This window comes from Medicago sativa, chromosome 5 (assembly GCF_051527215.1).
Source record: "Medicago sativa cultivar Bolivia chromosome 5, Bolivia_mono, whole genome shotgun sequence".
In the NCBI taxonomy this organism is placed as follows: Eukaryota; Viridiplantae; Streptophyta; class Magnoliopsida; order Fabales; family Fabaceae; genus Medicago; species Medicago sativa.
In genome coordinates, this window is record NC_140753.1 from 57,549,729 (window position 1) to 57,566,350 (window position 16,622).

A 16,622-nucleotide genomic window follows, 5' to 3' on the forward strand; every position below is an offset into this window, starting at 1 on the left:
ATTAACAAAGTAAGGCATCTTGTCCACGACAACATCAACACCTATAGCTTAAACTTAGCTTAATCATGTACCAGTTAAACCTATATCATTATATACACATATGTAATATGCTCTCTTGTTATGGGTAAATATAATTGGTTTTAAAAATGAAATGAGTATGTGGACAGAAGGTTGTTTGATAGAAGTGCTAAAGTTGGTTAGTGCAAGCAATTATATGTTCCAATAAAAAAAAAGCACATAAATGGAGAGTGGTGTAGCAAGCAGTTACTTATGTAGTTGTGTAACTAGTTTTAAAAGCTTTTAGCACATAAATATACGTGCAATTAGGCAAATTTTATGGTACACCAAAAAATTTGAGTGTATTGGTACACCAAATCAATAAATTAGTAGGTAAATGTGTTATTTTTTGAAGAGAAAAATTGTTTTCTATCACCTATAATGATAATAATTAAATATTATTTAACAAAATCGTCGATGAAATAAATTTAATTTTTCTGAATTTTTAGTACTCATAATAGAGAATTTTGATTATTTTTTACAATATAATGTAAAAAAAATTAGTATGATTTTTATAAACAATGAAATGATGTTTTTTTCTTATAAAATGACATTTTTTAAAATATAAATATCAATAAATAGCTCTTTATTCCATAAAAATAATAGTTAATTTAAAGATTTTTAAAGTAGGAGTACCGGTACACCTTAATTTGCGGATGTACCGTAGAAGTTCCCCCAAAAAAATAACATTTATTAAAAATATATAATATGAAGAAAACAGCAAGCAAACAAAACAAAGTAACATACTACTCAACAAACCTTTGCAATTCAAAAAAATTTAAAGCTCGGACAATGTCTGAGCAGTTTTACTATATCATCCCAACCACGATAGAAGTCAGTAAACCATAAACATAAGCTGACATGAATTTAGTTTTGAAACACTAGAATCAATTCTACAACATCTAGAATCACTTTTGGCCCTCTTCATAACTCATCACGTTTGTATGTGATTTCAGTTTATCCTCTCTTTCCTTTTTATTTTGAACGATTTCTATCCATTTTTTCTGTTAATGCTTGATGTTACATTGATGTAAGTAATGTTTGATAGTTTGTTAATTTATCTTACTTCTGGCTGATTAGGATGGCCACCAAGATTTTCTTGTTCATTTACCAATGTGAGTTGTATCGGAATGATGAAAATTGTAAAAAAAGTTTATGAAGGCGGATCTCTTGACGTGCTGGACAATTTTAACGCGGATAAATTAAGTCTGGAATTCTTCTCAGATTATCTGAGAGAACAATATAATTATCACAAGCTCACAGTTGTACATTGGATGAGAGAGCCCGAATGTCTAAGTTTTGAATATGACTCTACCCTTGTACCCCGATACTAGCATGCAGAAACTTGTGAAGCATTCAAGAAAATATGGGGGCAGGTTAGAATTCTATACCAAGCATGCTGAAAAAGTCGTACTTGTGGATATGACTGAAGAGGAATTTTCCACGTATAATAAGTCTCTGGGATTGATGATATGGAACATGTTATGAAAAATATTGATAAAATAGTAAGAGACTTTTCAAAGCATATTCTTATTCCAGACGAAGAACCAGTAAAAAAAGTCCAGCTCTAAGGATGAGGCATGGAGCCAAGCCGGCAAGAAAGAGAACGACTAAGGCGCTGGCAAAAAGGTGGTTGTCAGCCGAACAACATACTATTCCTGTTGAAGAAGAATGTCATTTCGATCCCGAACCTATCTAGCGAGAAGCACTCTTGGCCGATGTGCACGCTAGATGTAGGGAGGAGTATGAAGGCAAGAGGAGATCAAAAAGGAAAAGGAGTGTTAATGAACCACCAAAGGAAACACCTGCTGAAAATGACAAGCGTGCTCAGCAAGAAATGCACGTATAATAACATACTACTTTATTGTGCCTTTGAATATATATCTTCAATGTGTGACATGATCTGATATGGTGTGAATATATCTTTATGTGTCACTCAAAGATCTTTTTAATCTCATCATCTGTAGTAATAACGGTTACAACTACTGTTAAGTTTTTTAATTTTTTGTTTTTACGAGAAACGGGAATCCTTTATGTTCAACTTCCTAGAATAATCCCTCAAATCTATTATGGGACCACAATGATTGACAAAACTCTCTTTGCAAAGCAGAATCGAACCAGGTGAAACCGCACTAGACCGAAATCGTTAAACCCAAAACAAATCAAGGAGGAATATGGTATGGTCAATTTTTGATTTATTGTTCATCCTTTTTTTTCATCGCCAGAACCTTTTTTTATTTTATTTTTCCAGTAAATTGAGTTTAATCTTTTTCAAGAACTTTTTCAAGAAGTTTGTTGTTGATTTTTATAATAATATATATAATTGCTCCACTTATTGTAAAATCGTTCCTATTTCCACTACAAGAAATTTGCCATTTAGCAACGGCAAAAACCGTTGGTAAAGGTCCAAAAAACCGTTGGTATAGGTCATAAAACCTATACCAACGGCCACCTGCTGCCGTCTAGGATACTATGATTATACCAACGGCAGAAAACCGTCCCAATAGCTTATACCAACAAATAACTAGTTTGTTGCTAAAGATTTCGGAGCTATAGCAACGGCATTTTACACCTGTTTAATTGCTTTAACCAACCTGTATATCCGTTGGTATAGGACCAGATTGCCCGTTGCTATAGGTCTTTTTTTTTTTTTTTTACAAATAAATATTTTTGTCTAAACCAAATTGTTTTTTAATAACAAAAGTTTTATACTTTTTTTTTATATGCACCACACAATATTTAAAGAAAAATAAAAGAAAATTTCAATTATATTAAATTGTCAAATTAACAAGTCTTGCAAACATGTGAAACTAACATCTTACAAACTAACAAAGCTACATGGTACCAAGCTCTTATTCTTATAGAATTAACTTAATACAACATATTTATGACTTCAGCTCGAATTTGTATTAACGATTTAAGCATCTCCTCTTAAGGAACTGGAACGGAGAAGGTTATAAACACAATCGTTGAATCATATTTGAAGCCGGCACAAACTTCAGCGGATACTGCAAGAAAGTAAACATCAAACGTGCCACTGCCTCTCACATTACAAATTCACTCGTCTGCAACATTGGAGAGAGAGAGTTATTAGAATCCAACAGGAAACACAATACAAAGCCTACGTCCTACGATAACAAAACACAACAAGGAGAAAATACACTCAATCCTAAGGAATCTCATTAACAAAAAAAAAACCTATGCCATGTAAAAGGAGGTTTAAAATTTTTCCCACTATCATCTCGGTCATATTTTAATATCAATATTAACTCAGCACAACAAATCACAATCAGAATGACAAAAATCAAAATCTCCAAATCACAATTATTAAAAAGCTAAAAAGAGAATTAGGAAAAATAATTTGGTCTATTGTATCCTTAGCACCTAATTTCATAGCAATTACAAATAGATTTCATAGCAATTACAAATAGATATTTCAGTGGCTGGCAAAATATCATCCTACCAGTAACTTCAGTGTATTAAAAGTTCAACTCCCACAAAAAAATAATGCTAATTAATTAGTGCCTCAGATGATAATGGTATAGGAAGTACCTTGCAAGGTCTGAAGTGAAGTGGCTTTCTCTTTGTAAAAATTCACATGTAGTGCTTGAAACTTAGTAGTTTTATTCTTAAAGGAACTTTCAAACTGCAGTCATGTAATCAAAAAAGAAGAATTAAACAAGTTTTATTCAACACATATTTCCCTTCCTGCTAATGACTCGGTTAACAACATCATTCATAAACCAATTTGTATTTTAAATACCTCTTTGGAACTGATATTCAGGTGAAAACTTCTCTTTGGACGGTGATGGTGGTGGATCATAGAAGATCTGCCATAGAAGCAAGTATAATTATATATTATTTGCAAACGAAAGTATATTGCGCAATCAGATTAGAAAAATGGAGCTGATATATGCAGCATTTAGTAAAACAAAAGGAGACAAATAACATGAAGAAGCATTGGCGCGCGACTGCAACATAAGATTGACAAGACCTTCATTAGCTGTATAAGGGAATTCTCTTGTACCACACTCGATTTGATGTGCTCTCCATTCTTATTTTGAAATTTAGCATTCTCTTAATCCCTATCAGCCTAGTAGCAAACCTGCAATAATAATTTCAATGGACAAATCCTTCTCCAAATTTGTTGTTTGTTCCTCCACTTTCTTTATATCAAAATCTTCAAAGTTGTTCTGCTAATGAGAATAGTCAACGGACAAAATATGAATATTAAGATGATCCACACTCCACACCACTATTAGGTATAACTTTAGTTGTGTAAACTCATTGGGGTTCCACAAGTTTGCGTGAGTTCTTTGAAATAAACTAAGGGGTGAAAAACATTGTCAAGTCTCATGGTTTAATGGAAAAATATGAAATAAACTACAAAAAATTGAAATCTAAATAGAGACCTGTGATTATTAGAATTCTTGCTGCATTGTTAAAACAAAATCAAACTGAAAAGAAAAAAAAAAACAAATAGAGCATTATATGTTCTCAGATTGGTGCTCAAATCTGTGTGTATGGAACATTTAGTTATTTATGATGTAAACTGAAATTGATGTATCAGTTTGACCACAAGTTAATAAAAAACCAGAAATTAAATCCAAAATGTTCAAGCATTATTATGTACATTCAATTCAAATTAAGCCATTTAAGGCACCATTAAACACAAGAAACCAGTTCAAAATTCATGTGACATTCATACTGATTAAAATTACAAATATTGCAGCAAAAATAACAAGTAAATATCTTAAGACCCAAATGAAATTAAACAAGGGAGAAAATTAAGACCCATATGATATTAAACAAGTAAATATCTTAACAAGTTGCATTTTCAGAAACATAAGATAAAACTCAAAACAGGACATCAAACAGGAGATTTTGATATGGGCCATGCTCTACATGAAGGCATCTTGCTTACTTGTTGCAATGTAGCATTGCTAAATAGAAACAACAATTTATCAGATGTTTTTATCTAGATAAAAAGAAATATTGATACTTGGATAAAGGTAAAGTGGAATTATTTAACATAATTAACTAGAACTAATGCCATATTGCTTAATATTCTGGATTACTTTGAAGGTTTCTTGGTGGCTTACAACATTTTAAACACATAATAAAACAAAGTTGAAAAATCTAGTCATATGTACGTGCTTGAAAATTAGTTTAAAATCTGGTTTGGTTCAACCTAGTATCACTCAAAAACAGGTAAAGAGCAGACTCAAAGCGTTTAGAACCAGTATTGCTACGATTCGATTCAATGAAAGCTTTAATAAATTTCTATCAGGTTTTGCAACAATCATTAAAAAGTGCAGCTAAAGAACCAGTTTGCAAATTTGTTTCAATAAGTTTAAGAACTGGTTTTGCATGTGTATAAAAAATAACCAATTTTCAATGAGGTTCGTAAGGAGTTTCGAATTGTATTGTACCTTAATAAACCACACAATGTGGTCTAATACACGTAATCCATATCTAAAGACACCTCCAATCTCTGCAGCTTGTCCGATTTTCTCACTTTAAGAGACTCAAATACCTGTGAATTTGGAAGAATGCATCAGATTTTAAAATTATTTCAAATGTAAAAAGCTTTGATTAAAAGAAGATTATCACAAAAATTAAAAGGTTACGAGGCCTAAAGTTATAAGTAAGCATTTATAATTATTATATAATAATCAGGGTTTGCTCTCCAAAATAGGATTCTATAGAAATATCAACAATAAAAAATTGTGTACTCTCTCTCTCTCTCTCTCTCTCTCTCTCTCTCTCTCTCTCTCTCTCTCTCTCTCTCTCTCTCTCTCTCTCTCTCTCTCTCTCTCTCTCTCTCTCTCTCTCTCTCTCTCTCTCTCTCTTGGTTCTTTGTATATTCAATTACACACCAAATTTCATCAGCAGGGAGAGAAATAAGGAAAACCTTCCCCAGTCAATCTTACTAAACTTGCTTAAAAGTAAGTCATCTCAGTTGCACATAAAAACATTTGACATAAACTTCAATTACAATTCACTTCTTTTCTTCTCTCTTTCTTTCTCTCTTTCACCGATCAGTATCGATGGTTACAATTAAAAACCCCTAGCCTATAAAGAGGTATGTGCCCAACATTGGCACATTTGACATAAACTTCAATTAGACACCGGACACTATGACACATTGAGAATAGTAACAGTATGTGCAAATGAAAAAACTGAATGTAATCACATGTGTCGGTGTCAAACATTGGGACGTGTTGGAGACCAAACACGTCTTTGATGAGAAGCATTGGTGCTACACAACTATATCTTAATTCCTATTCTAACATAAACACACACAGACAAGTGTTATCCTAAGAATTAACATCTCAAACAACACCAACTCTTTAGAATAGCTCAACAGCCTTACCAGGAATTCTATCTGTCAAACCAATATCCCAACAAAGCTGCATGAACTCTCCATTAACTGCAGCCACAACACCAAATTCAACAAGCTCATCCACACTAAATTCTTCAACAATACCAAAAGCATAAACTAAATACAAAAACCCCAACGCCCCCAAAATATTCCCACAATCACCCATCAACCTCACTTTCCAACCAATCGCCACCTTCAACGCTCTCTCCCTCGCCTTACCACTCACATTCACATCAGAAACACTCAAAACCCTCAACAACATAACACAAACCCTCCCCATCTCTCTCATTCCCTTATGCTTGAAACTTCCATTTACCCCATAAAACCCTTCCAACGATTGCAGAATCATCATCCCTGCATCCGGTGAAAACCTTAACGCCTCGCGAAGTTCCGCTTGAACCCTAATTTTATGCTTGAAATTGTAGATAACGTAATTCTTTAAACATATACCATCCATCTTCTCACAGAACTTTCAATTTGTTCGCGTTTTTGGAGTTTTCATAGTTTGGGTTTGAAATTAGGGTTTTGGATTGGGATTGTTGTTCGAGTGATTGGAGAATGTTGAAGCGGTGAGTGAGAGAGTGTTGGAGAGAGGTGAAGTGGGAATCGAGTTGAAGCCATGAGAGAGGAAGTGGAGATTTGGATTGAAGATTATCTTTTCGAATGGTTTCTCTAATGGTTTGAGTAACTTTTTAGAACAAAATCCCTTGGGGAGGGGAGAGTTCGATTGCATAATGGTGAGGTTCGATTGAGGATTTGAGAGATTGAATGAACTAGCAGTGATGGATATTGAAGAAACAGAACGTATACAAGAGAAAATATTATTTTGTTTTTTTTTTCTAGTTAAAGTGGGAGTGAGATGGGAAAGTTTAGGTGGGCCCAGGATTATGAACAAAAAATTATTTTTTTGCTACCCTATAGCAACACCAGGGTGCAATTCTGGTTGCTATATTTAATCTATACCAACGCTTTTTTTGCGGTCACTAAAGGTGTCCGTTGCTATATGACAAATTTCTTGTAGTGTTCTACTATAATTAAAAAAGATTGTTTTCGACTTTTTTTGAAGGAAACGTTTGTTTTCGATTATTGATAACTAAATATCACAAATGATCATGTAATCCATTAAATTATAGATTTTAAAAGATTGTCGGAAGGCAAATTAAGTAAGTTTTAATCAAAAAAGATTAATTTGTTTAATAGATTAAGGATTAATTTAGTAGTATGTAACCAAAAAAAAATTTAGTAGTAGTTGTATAGTAGTAGATTAATTTGTTTAATTAAATCATAATTGCTCTTATCCGAATTTCACTCCTTCAAATCCAAATCTCAAACTTATCACTTTGTTTTTTCTTCTAGAAAAAAGATACGAAACAAAATTAGTTTAGATTACACTTAATTATATTTAACTTTACTATTATATAAGTAGCAAAAAGATGGGTTTTTCGCTATTTTTATTGCGCTAACGAACGATTTTTTTTTTATGAAATTTTAATTTTGATTAAAAGTAAAAATATAATTTTTTTTTTTTTGAGGAAAAAAGTAAAAATATAAATGTTTTTTGCTTTCAAATTATAACAAATCAAACTAATCATGATTATCTATTTCAATGAAATAAAAAATATAACAAAATAATATAATCTATATTCTTATTTTTTTAATGACACCAACAACAATATTTATTATAGAAAGAATTGTTGTTTAAGAGTATAATTGGGATAATGAAAATGTAAGTATTGATACACTCATATATTTTGTTACACTTTTTAAACGATAAAGGAAACTATACATTTGTGTTTGTTACATTTTTATTTTAATATTTAAATTTATTCTTATCTATTTGTTATATTTGTTATTTGTATTGAAAGTTGAGAGTATTTTTGGAAGAAAAAAATTCAACCCAAAAATGCTGAAATGGATAGTTTTCTTTTATTTATAGTATAAATAAGGTACTCCCCCTAAAAAAATAACGTACTCTGAAATAGGGTTAACCTTCTCTCCCGTTTCTATTCCCGTAGCTTCTGAATCCTCTTTCACTAGAATCGTTAGTTTTTTTTTGGTTTTATTATTTTGAATTGGAATTTGTAGTTTTGCTGGATATTACTATTCTGAATAATAAAGATGAACATCCCTCGAAACTATTGTCATGAACATGCACTGGAGTATCTTCTTAAGGGAGTGAAACTTGCATCTAGGTACGATAACAGCATAAAGTACGATGAGTTTTTAAAACTCACAAGAGATTACAAGGCTGGAAGAATTGATATAAGAGGCATCCAATCAAGAGTTAGTGGGATGCTTCAAAGGCATCAGGGTTTATTATTCGGATTCAACACCTTCCTCATCATGCCAGCTGGTTTGAACTCTTTCCATGGTACGTAATTCACATAATATCTTGATAGTTTTCTGGCCTTTACATACATACATACATACATACATACATACATACATACATACATACATACATACATACATACATACATACATACATACATATATATATATATATATATATATATATATATATATGAGGAGGAATCAAACTATACGGTTGTAATATTATGTATCTAGGAAAACGATATTGATTGATGTAACATTACACTGGTGTAATTTGATCCATCATATATATATATCATTCACGTGGTTAATTTTTTACGAAAATATAAAATCATTTGACATGTTATTTGGCTACAACAAGATTAACTGTGGACTATAAAAGTGCATAAACCATTAATCTTGTAGTATTTCAATAACATACCAAATTATTTTAGATTTTCGTAAAAATTCACTTGAATGATGAAAAATATGCACGGACACGGACATGCCGACACGGTAATAATTTGAAAAAAAAATGACATAATTCAGTATAATCATACGTGTCGTGTCGTGTTGATGTCTGTCGACATATGTCTGACACGACACGCCTAATCTAATGAATGTTCTTGCTTCGTATGTTTCTACTATATGACTTGACTTTTGTTTTGTCGCCATCCATCATAGTTAAATATTGTTCAATCTTTGTTGGATTGAGACATATGGAGTCCTAATTTAAAGACTAAGCCGATGATGTTTTACACAATTAGTTGATGGATCAAGTTGTGACACTCTAATAGCTAAATTAATGATAGAAACTTTTCATGTATTGAATTGGTGGAGTCTATATCTTTGGAGCTAGTATTAAAATACTAAATGAAGAAGAAATCATCATAGGAAGAAATTATCATAGAAAATAACAAACAAAAAAACAAGAGACTCTTACCATGCAACCATTATGTTAGGATTTCCCTTTTTCTTTTTCTTTTAAAAGATCATCCTGATTGTATTCAGTTCAATTTTTTTCGACCCATTATCCATTTAATCTAAAGAACAGGTACCATGAAATGATGGAATGTCTCTTTAACTTTCATCATTCCACACCCATTCTGTTGTGATTCTGTTTCCTTTTTTTCCAACTCACCATACTACTCATTTATCCCATCTTCTGGTGCCATTTATCATTCTCATGTTCCCCTCGCTATCTCTTTGTAGAATAAACATGAGGTGTGGTCCTATATCATCCACCAATTTTACCTTGAAGCTTCTTCAAGTGTTTTTCTTCTTCGTAGTATATACATGTTTAAATTGAGGATTGCCAAATATTTTGAAACTATGGTGTCTTGGATCCAATGATGGGTATTCTCATAAATATCTATATTGTATTCATGGACGGAGGTGGGCATAAAGTTTGGTGTGGTCATAGACACAACAAATTTTCCCCAACTTCTACCAGGTGTCTATAAGAATAAAATACTAGAAGAAGTTGGTAGTACATTTTGTTCCGTTCCAGTTATTAGCATTTTTTTTTTTTTTGTGGTGGCGGGGATTGAACCCCTGACCTTGCATATATTATGCATTGTCCCTACCAACTGAGCTAAGCTCACTTACAAATAGACTTAGACTAATAAAATTAGGGTAAACAAAACTAAAAAAAAACTATTATTTTGATTGAAATAGTACATAGTTTTTAATTTCATTGGGAAACTTTTTCAACCCTGATCATCCCTTTTTCTATTCATGCAACTAAAATCTTTATCACCTTGTAGGTTATATCTGTTCGATAGCATAAATGGTTCTATCTGTTCGTTTTCAACCCTTCAATAATTTCGCTCTATTGTTTTTCTTCGTATTATTATCTGATAAACAATAAAATATCTTATGTTTCAAAAATAAATAAAAAAGCATATGTTAAGAAATCACCTAATATTTTCATTGTTGTGATACAAAGGGAGAAAAACGAAGAAGGTAAAAGAGAACTATCAACTTCCTATGGATGTGCTTGATATCATTTCTAAAACACTAGATTTTGACGACCACTTTCAGTTTGGTGGTGTATGCAAGAATTGGAGGGCGTTTCATCAAATTTATTGGAGAAATTTCTTGGCATCCCAAGAACCATTACTTCTTCAAATTGCTTATGATCGTAAAACATCATATTCCTTTATTACCATACCCGACCAAAAAGTTTATTGCTTGAAGAGGATGGAGTACTTCTTAGGGTATACACATGTTGCGTCTTCTAGCGGATATTTTATCATGGCAAATTACCATAATAATTCACTTATGTTAGTCAACCCATTTACAAGAAAAAAGAAGTTAATCCATACCCCTACCTCTGAAAGTAACTATTTTATAATTGATCGTGCCTTTCTTGCTTTCGGCAAATGCTCTGAGGAATTTATCTTGGTGGTTTTAAGCAACCGTTGTTTGCATGTCTATCAATCTCGAAATTGTGGTTGGGCTACTTACTCGATAAAGGAAAATTATGGGAGGGTTGTTGACTTTGCGGTCTTGCATAATATAATATATGTTGTCACTCGCAGGGCCAACATAGGGGTACTTAGCTTGAATTCTGCAAATATTAGATTTCTAAAACTGAAAAGTACTCCCGATGTACCATTTCACAGATACCTTAGGTTGGTTAATTGTGATGAGCAACTTTTAGTGGTTGATTTAACGTGGAGTACAATATGCAATGTGTACAAGATAGACTTCACAACCATGAATTATGTCGAACTGAAAACTTTGGGCGACATTGCATTACTTTATGTTGGGAATCTGATCCCGGGAAATTGTTATGCTTTGAGCAACCCCAACAGGTGGGGATACGAGAGCAACTCTATGTATGTCAGCGGTCATTTTTCTACAACATGCAATGTCTATTCAGGGGATGATAAAAAAAAATTGCAAAAATGCATTACACTTCCAGCTCCTAATGGAACAAGTTCCTTCAAGTTCGACTGGCATTTTAGAAATCTACGATCTGAAGTAGATTATTCGCTAGTTGAGTAACTTGCATATTGTACACAATGATTCTTGTGGTGTTTGTCTTTCGACCTAGTTCCTTTTTGCGAGCAAAAAATTTGACTAGATCGAAAATATTTTTATCGGTTTACAGTGTTCATATTGACTAATATTTGTCTAACTTTTTACTATTATTATTATTATTATTACTAATATTTTTCTAACTCTTTACTATTATGGACTAAATGTGTAAATATTGGCAAGTTCACCAAATCGTAACAAGTATGAAAGTAGTTAGTTTATCGTTTCCACAAGGATTGTCCTTCAAATCGGTAATTAGAGCGGAACTTATTTGAAAGTAAATAAAAGTAATGAGATTAAAAGGATTGTAGGGTCAGATGTGTAACAGCGATTAAGGAATCACTGAATCACCTTATGTCTTTGTTGCAATTAACTCGGTAAATCATCGGTTTATGTCATGTATATTTGATTTAAGAAAGTAGTGTTATGACCCCGTGATGTATCTGTGGAAGTTAATTTAATAGAAAACCATAGTCTAGATAAATTTTCAACAGTAGCAATTTGGATTTTGAGTCGAAAAAACATTAAAGACCAGGCATATCCAAAATTAAATCTCACAATTGAAACATAAACTAAAGGAAAATCTTTATAAATTGAATACATTAAATAAGAAGAGGTTCATCGTGGAACCCTAATCAAAGAGGTTTAGTTTCACATGGTAACTGACATCATTACAAAACAATAGAAAACCATAGTCTAAATTGGTACATTGGTCCTCTATTTAATTTCTTGTTTTCATTTTGGTCACATAACTCTTAAAATCCACGTTTAGGTGAAGGGAAATCGATTACCAAAAACAGGCAGCAGAATAAAAATTTCTATTTCCTTTCCTTGGATCATTACGAATTTGACATGATCAGTTAAAGAATGTTTCCTCTCGAAGTGCAAAAAAATTCTCGATCATAACAAAGCAAAAAAGCAAAGCCTTTACTCTTCTACACGAACAATGCTCCTCTGGTTCCCGGTGCTAACCAAGAGATTAGAGGTTTGGGAGAATTAGGGTTTCTGAAATGTGTAACCTTCGACTTCAGCAAAGCTTATATTTATAGAACTTCTTTTGTGTTCAAAAAGTCAGCAGTCGCTATTGGGCTTCCGTAAGCCCATTAACCCATTTAGATTTTGCTTACTAATTAGTGTTATTTGTTAAACGCACCCATAATATAAGTCTTACTTTTATTTCTCATTTTGACTGCTCTATTGTGTGTGACCCTATAGATTCTTGTCCTGTTGGCAATAATATTAAATTTAGTTTTAATATTATAAACAGTGAGCGGTATCTAGTAACACATCACTACTACCCAAGTGACAAGAATGTCAAGTGATATGACAAAACCTTTTCTATGATAATGTTCATGTGCACAATTACTCCTTTGTCCTCATATATATATATATATATATATATATATATATATATATATATATATATATATATATATATCACAAGGCATAGATTTTGTCACCCTTGTATAAATCAATATTTATATTTCTTGATCCCGAAATATACTGAATAACGAACAAGCCCAATATCTCATATTGACTTAATTCGGCATGGCGATGCAATTTTCATCAATAGGCCTAAAGATATATCTCATGTTATGAAGGAGGGACAAATATCATCTAGGACACTCATGTCTCTCAGAATGATTCGTCAAGTGCCTATTAACCAACATTATGGTTATCCTGTTACAGACAACGTTTGAATGGAAATAAGCACTTGAGTCGACATCTAGGGATCATCATAGTGGTTTCAGGTCTAGGAGTAGTATACACAATTATCATTGTGAGAATATCTTATGACATTTTCATAACATACTATGTAGTATTCTCACGGTGGGTCAATCCAGTATAAATATTACTCTTAATATTTATACATATGTATAAACTTAATATCTCATATTCATGACCCATGAGATGTGGTCAACCGTCTACATACATAATAGTCTATACGCTTTATTACGCTTTGTTGTTATCCCATTTATATTAAACCTTGACTATAGATGCATTTAAAAATAGTGTTCTTTGTGTTAATGTAATCTCATAATTAAGTCACATTTAATATTCTATTACTAGGGATGTCAATGGGTACCCATGGGTACGGATAGTATGATATTCGTGTCCGCCCCGTTGGATAAATATGATACCCGTGCCCGCCCCGTACCCTCGTGGGTACCCACTATGCGGGTACCCATGGGTATTCATGGATTTTTTATTTTTTTTTGTACAAACAATAACTTTTTCTTAATTACCAAAAAACTTCAACTTTTAAACATTCATACATAATTCATTCAAAATTTCATAAATCATACATAATCCATAGAAAATTCATGATTTTTACATAATTCATATGATATATTTTATGATGTGAATGAAGTAGAAACGTGACCTTAATAAGATGAATTAAAAAGATTGAAAATAAAAATAGGTTGTTAATGAGGAATCTTAGATGGGTGGTAAAATTTCCTTCAATAAGGTAATAACTTTAAGTAATAAGATAAGATATATATAAGGATATTTTAATGATTTACTTAATTTATTATCGGGTATGGGTACCCATGGGTATGGGTACAATCAAATCTGTGTCCGTATCTATATAACAATTGGTAGTTAAATATCCGTTTATTATACTCGTGGATACCCGTTTAACTACCTGCCCCGTGCCCGAGATGGATTTTACCCACGGGTACTCGTGGGCATGGGTATTTTTGCTACTTCTATCCATTACACGAACTATATATTCTAGGGACTTTATTAATCTTACAACAATTATAATAAAGAATGTTATGTATTATTTAATAATAAAAGTTATGATACACATTATAAGTTTAACATAAATTATTGGCCTCTGGGGCTTACACAAACATTAGGTCCCTCAACTTCGCCTCCGTTTGGCAATTAAAACCATGTATGTTAACTGTGACCCCACAAATCTATGTTTGTTAACTTTAACCCTAAATGTCTATGCTGGACCAACATTATAGATATTCCACGATAGACCAACGTTGGAGTTAAGGCATTAATATATAAGAAAATAAAATTTTAAACTCGGTGTTGTTGGAATCACTATGTCGGTGATCACACTATTTTTGAGCTGAGACATTACATATAAAAAAATAAAAAATTAAATCTTCGTGTTGACAAGATCATTATGCCGATTGTCAACACTATTTTGGAGCATAAGTATTATGTGAGAAAAATAGAGCTCAGTGTTAATAGTATCATTATGTCGGTGATCAACACTATTTTGGAGCTGAGACATTATATACAAATGAAATTTAGAGCTCAGTGTTAATGAAATCACTATGCCGGTGATCAGCACTATCTTGGAGCTGAGGCAGTGCGGTTTTCCGTGGACCACATAATTTCTCTAGCTTTAAGGCATTTGAGAGAAATCACATAATTTCTCTAGCTTTATAACATTTGAGAGAAATTGAAGACCGACAATTAAAATGATAGTATGGTCGATGATCACGTTGACATATCATTTCATGGTACACTTTACACAGATGACTAGTCAACGAAATTGGTGATATTTGTAACCATGGAAGGTGTTGTGTCAATAAGGATATAACTAGCGCCATGATTCGATATCATTCAATTTTTTTTTTTGGATGGAGTCATAATTAAGTGTTGCATCATGGAATCATTTAGTGCCCACGTTAGAGAGTTTGTTATCAGTCCGAGTGTCGTTTTCAAAAATATTTTATTTTATTTTTTATTATCAATATTATTATTATTTTAATTAAAAATACACAATTGATTTTATCCAAGTGGGAGAATGTTAGAATTTCTTCTAATATTTCGTGGGTTGCAATCAACTGTTGGTTTTGGTTTTAATAAAAATGGATGGATGTTGTGATCCATTTGACGATGATTAGCCCTAATAAAAGTGAGAATTTTGCTCTCCGCTCTGCACTTTTCGCTCGCGCCCTGCAGCCATTTCGAAAATACCCCTGCGCTAGTTAACTAGCGCAAGTATAAAAAAACGGGACTTAATTTTTACACATGCGTGACTTAAGTCACGCTGCATGAGTTAACTCACGCAGAAAAACACTTACGTGAGTTAACTCACACAGAAATTAACACTTACATGAGTTAACTCACGTAGGTATTGTTTTTCATATTCAATTGTTAAAAAAATGAGAATTGGTCCAAAGTCAAACCAACCGCCTGACCTAACAGTAAGTCAGGTTTGGCAACCAATATAATATACTAGTATAAATTTATGTACATGTATATGTGATCTTTGATAACAAGTTGTTGTGCTTTTATTATTGTAGTTGGTGAATATGGAAGATGAGGGATCCGGATTGAGTAACTTTAGTGCGGGCAAAGTCATGTGACTTTGGCTCAATCCGATCCGTCCGATCAATCACATGCATCCAATTACGCCACGTGTCCTGCTCTTTATTTTTTTTTTACCAAACTTTTTAATTCAAATCTGCATCAGGAAAGGAAAAGATTGTCTTGCGATCCCTTTTCCAGAAATCTGTATCAGGAAATGATCCCACCGCCGCCGGCATATAGGCAGCGCATCACCACCACCGCATTCCTCTACGTCGGAAACGCCAATTCCTCATTCTTCAAAATAAACCATAACCACCACCGTTTCTCTCTTCTTAAACGATTCCTCCACCGCAGTCATCTTCCACCTCTTCACCGACAATGTCTCCTCGCCAGAATCCCTTCCCTCCTCCATCTTCGTCGACTTCGCACCAATCTCCGATCTCCCGCACGAAATACTTCTCCACCTTGTTATACGACTGATGGCTCAACAATGGCCATCCTTAGCAACCACCACCGAAGCAAACCTCCGATCTGATAG

At 32.8% G+C, this 16,622-nt stretch overlaps 2 protein-coding genes across 7 annotated transcripts; one reads left to right on the forward strand and one right to left on the reverse strand.

Annotated features, from left to right (window-relative positions):
* Positions 1-2,795: 2,795 nt before the first annotated feature.
* Positions 2,796-7,285, reverse strand: LOC146923394 (FRIGIDA-like protein 3). 6 transcript variants are annotated; one of them, XM_085708559.1, is made up of 6 exons: positions 6,434-7,285; positions 5,490-5,593; positions 4,163-4,250; positions 3,821-3,887; positions 3,610-3,703; positions 2,796-3,122 (listed from the first exon to the last, which is right to left on the reverse strand). In XM_085708559.1, exons 1-2 carry the CDS (start codon positions 6,897-6,899, stop codon positions 5,586-5,588), a joined length of 474 nt encoding a protein of 157 aa, XP_085564685.1. In that variant the 5' UTR covers positions 6,900-7,285; the 3' UTR covers positions 2,796-3,122; positions 3,610-3,703; positions 3,821-3,887; positions 4,163-4,250; positions 5,490-5,585. The 6 variants fall into 6 exon arrangements, with proteins under 6 accessions (XP_085564685.1, XP_085564684.1, XP_085564686.1 ...); XM_085708558.1 differs by having other exon boundaries at positions 4,052-4,250; XM_085708560.1 differs by having other exon boundaries at positions 4,163-4,253.
* A 1,275-nt stretch (positions 7,286-8,560) lies between these two features.
* LOC146923395 (F-box protein At3g56470-like) lies at positions 8,561-11,767 on the forward strand. The gene is made up of 2 exons (XM_085710888.1): positions 8,561-8,795; positions 10,704-11,767. The coding sequence occupies exons 1-2, from the start codon at positions 8,561-8,563 to the stop codon at positions 11,765-11,767; spliced, it is 1,299 nt and encodes a 432-aa protein (XP_085567014.1).
* Positions 11,768-16,622: the final 4,855 nt, after the last annotated feature.

Excerpts from the sequence above, each read along its gene's own strand:
- LOC146923394 (XM_085708562.1), bottom strand. The coding sequence starts at position 6,899 with ATGGATGGTATATGTTTAAAGAATTACGTTATCTACAATTTCAAGCAT.
- LOC146923395 (XM_085710888.1), top strand. The coding sequence starts at position 8,561 with ATGAACATCCCTCGAAACTATTGTCATGAACATGCACTGGAGTATCTT. Across the intron at positions 8,796-10,703 it reads CTTCCTCATCATGCCAGCTG|GGAGAAAAACGAAGAAGGTA; the intron begins GTTTGAACTCTT and ends TGTGATACAAAG.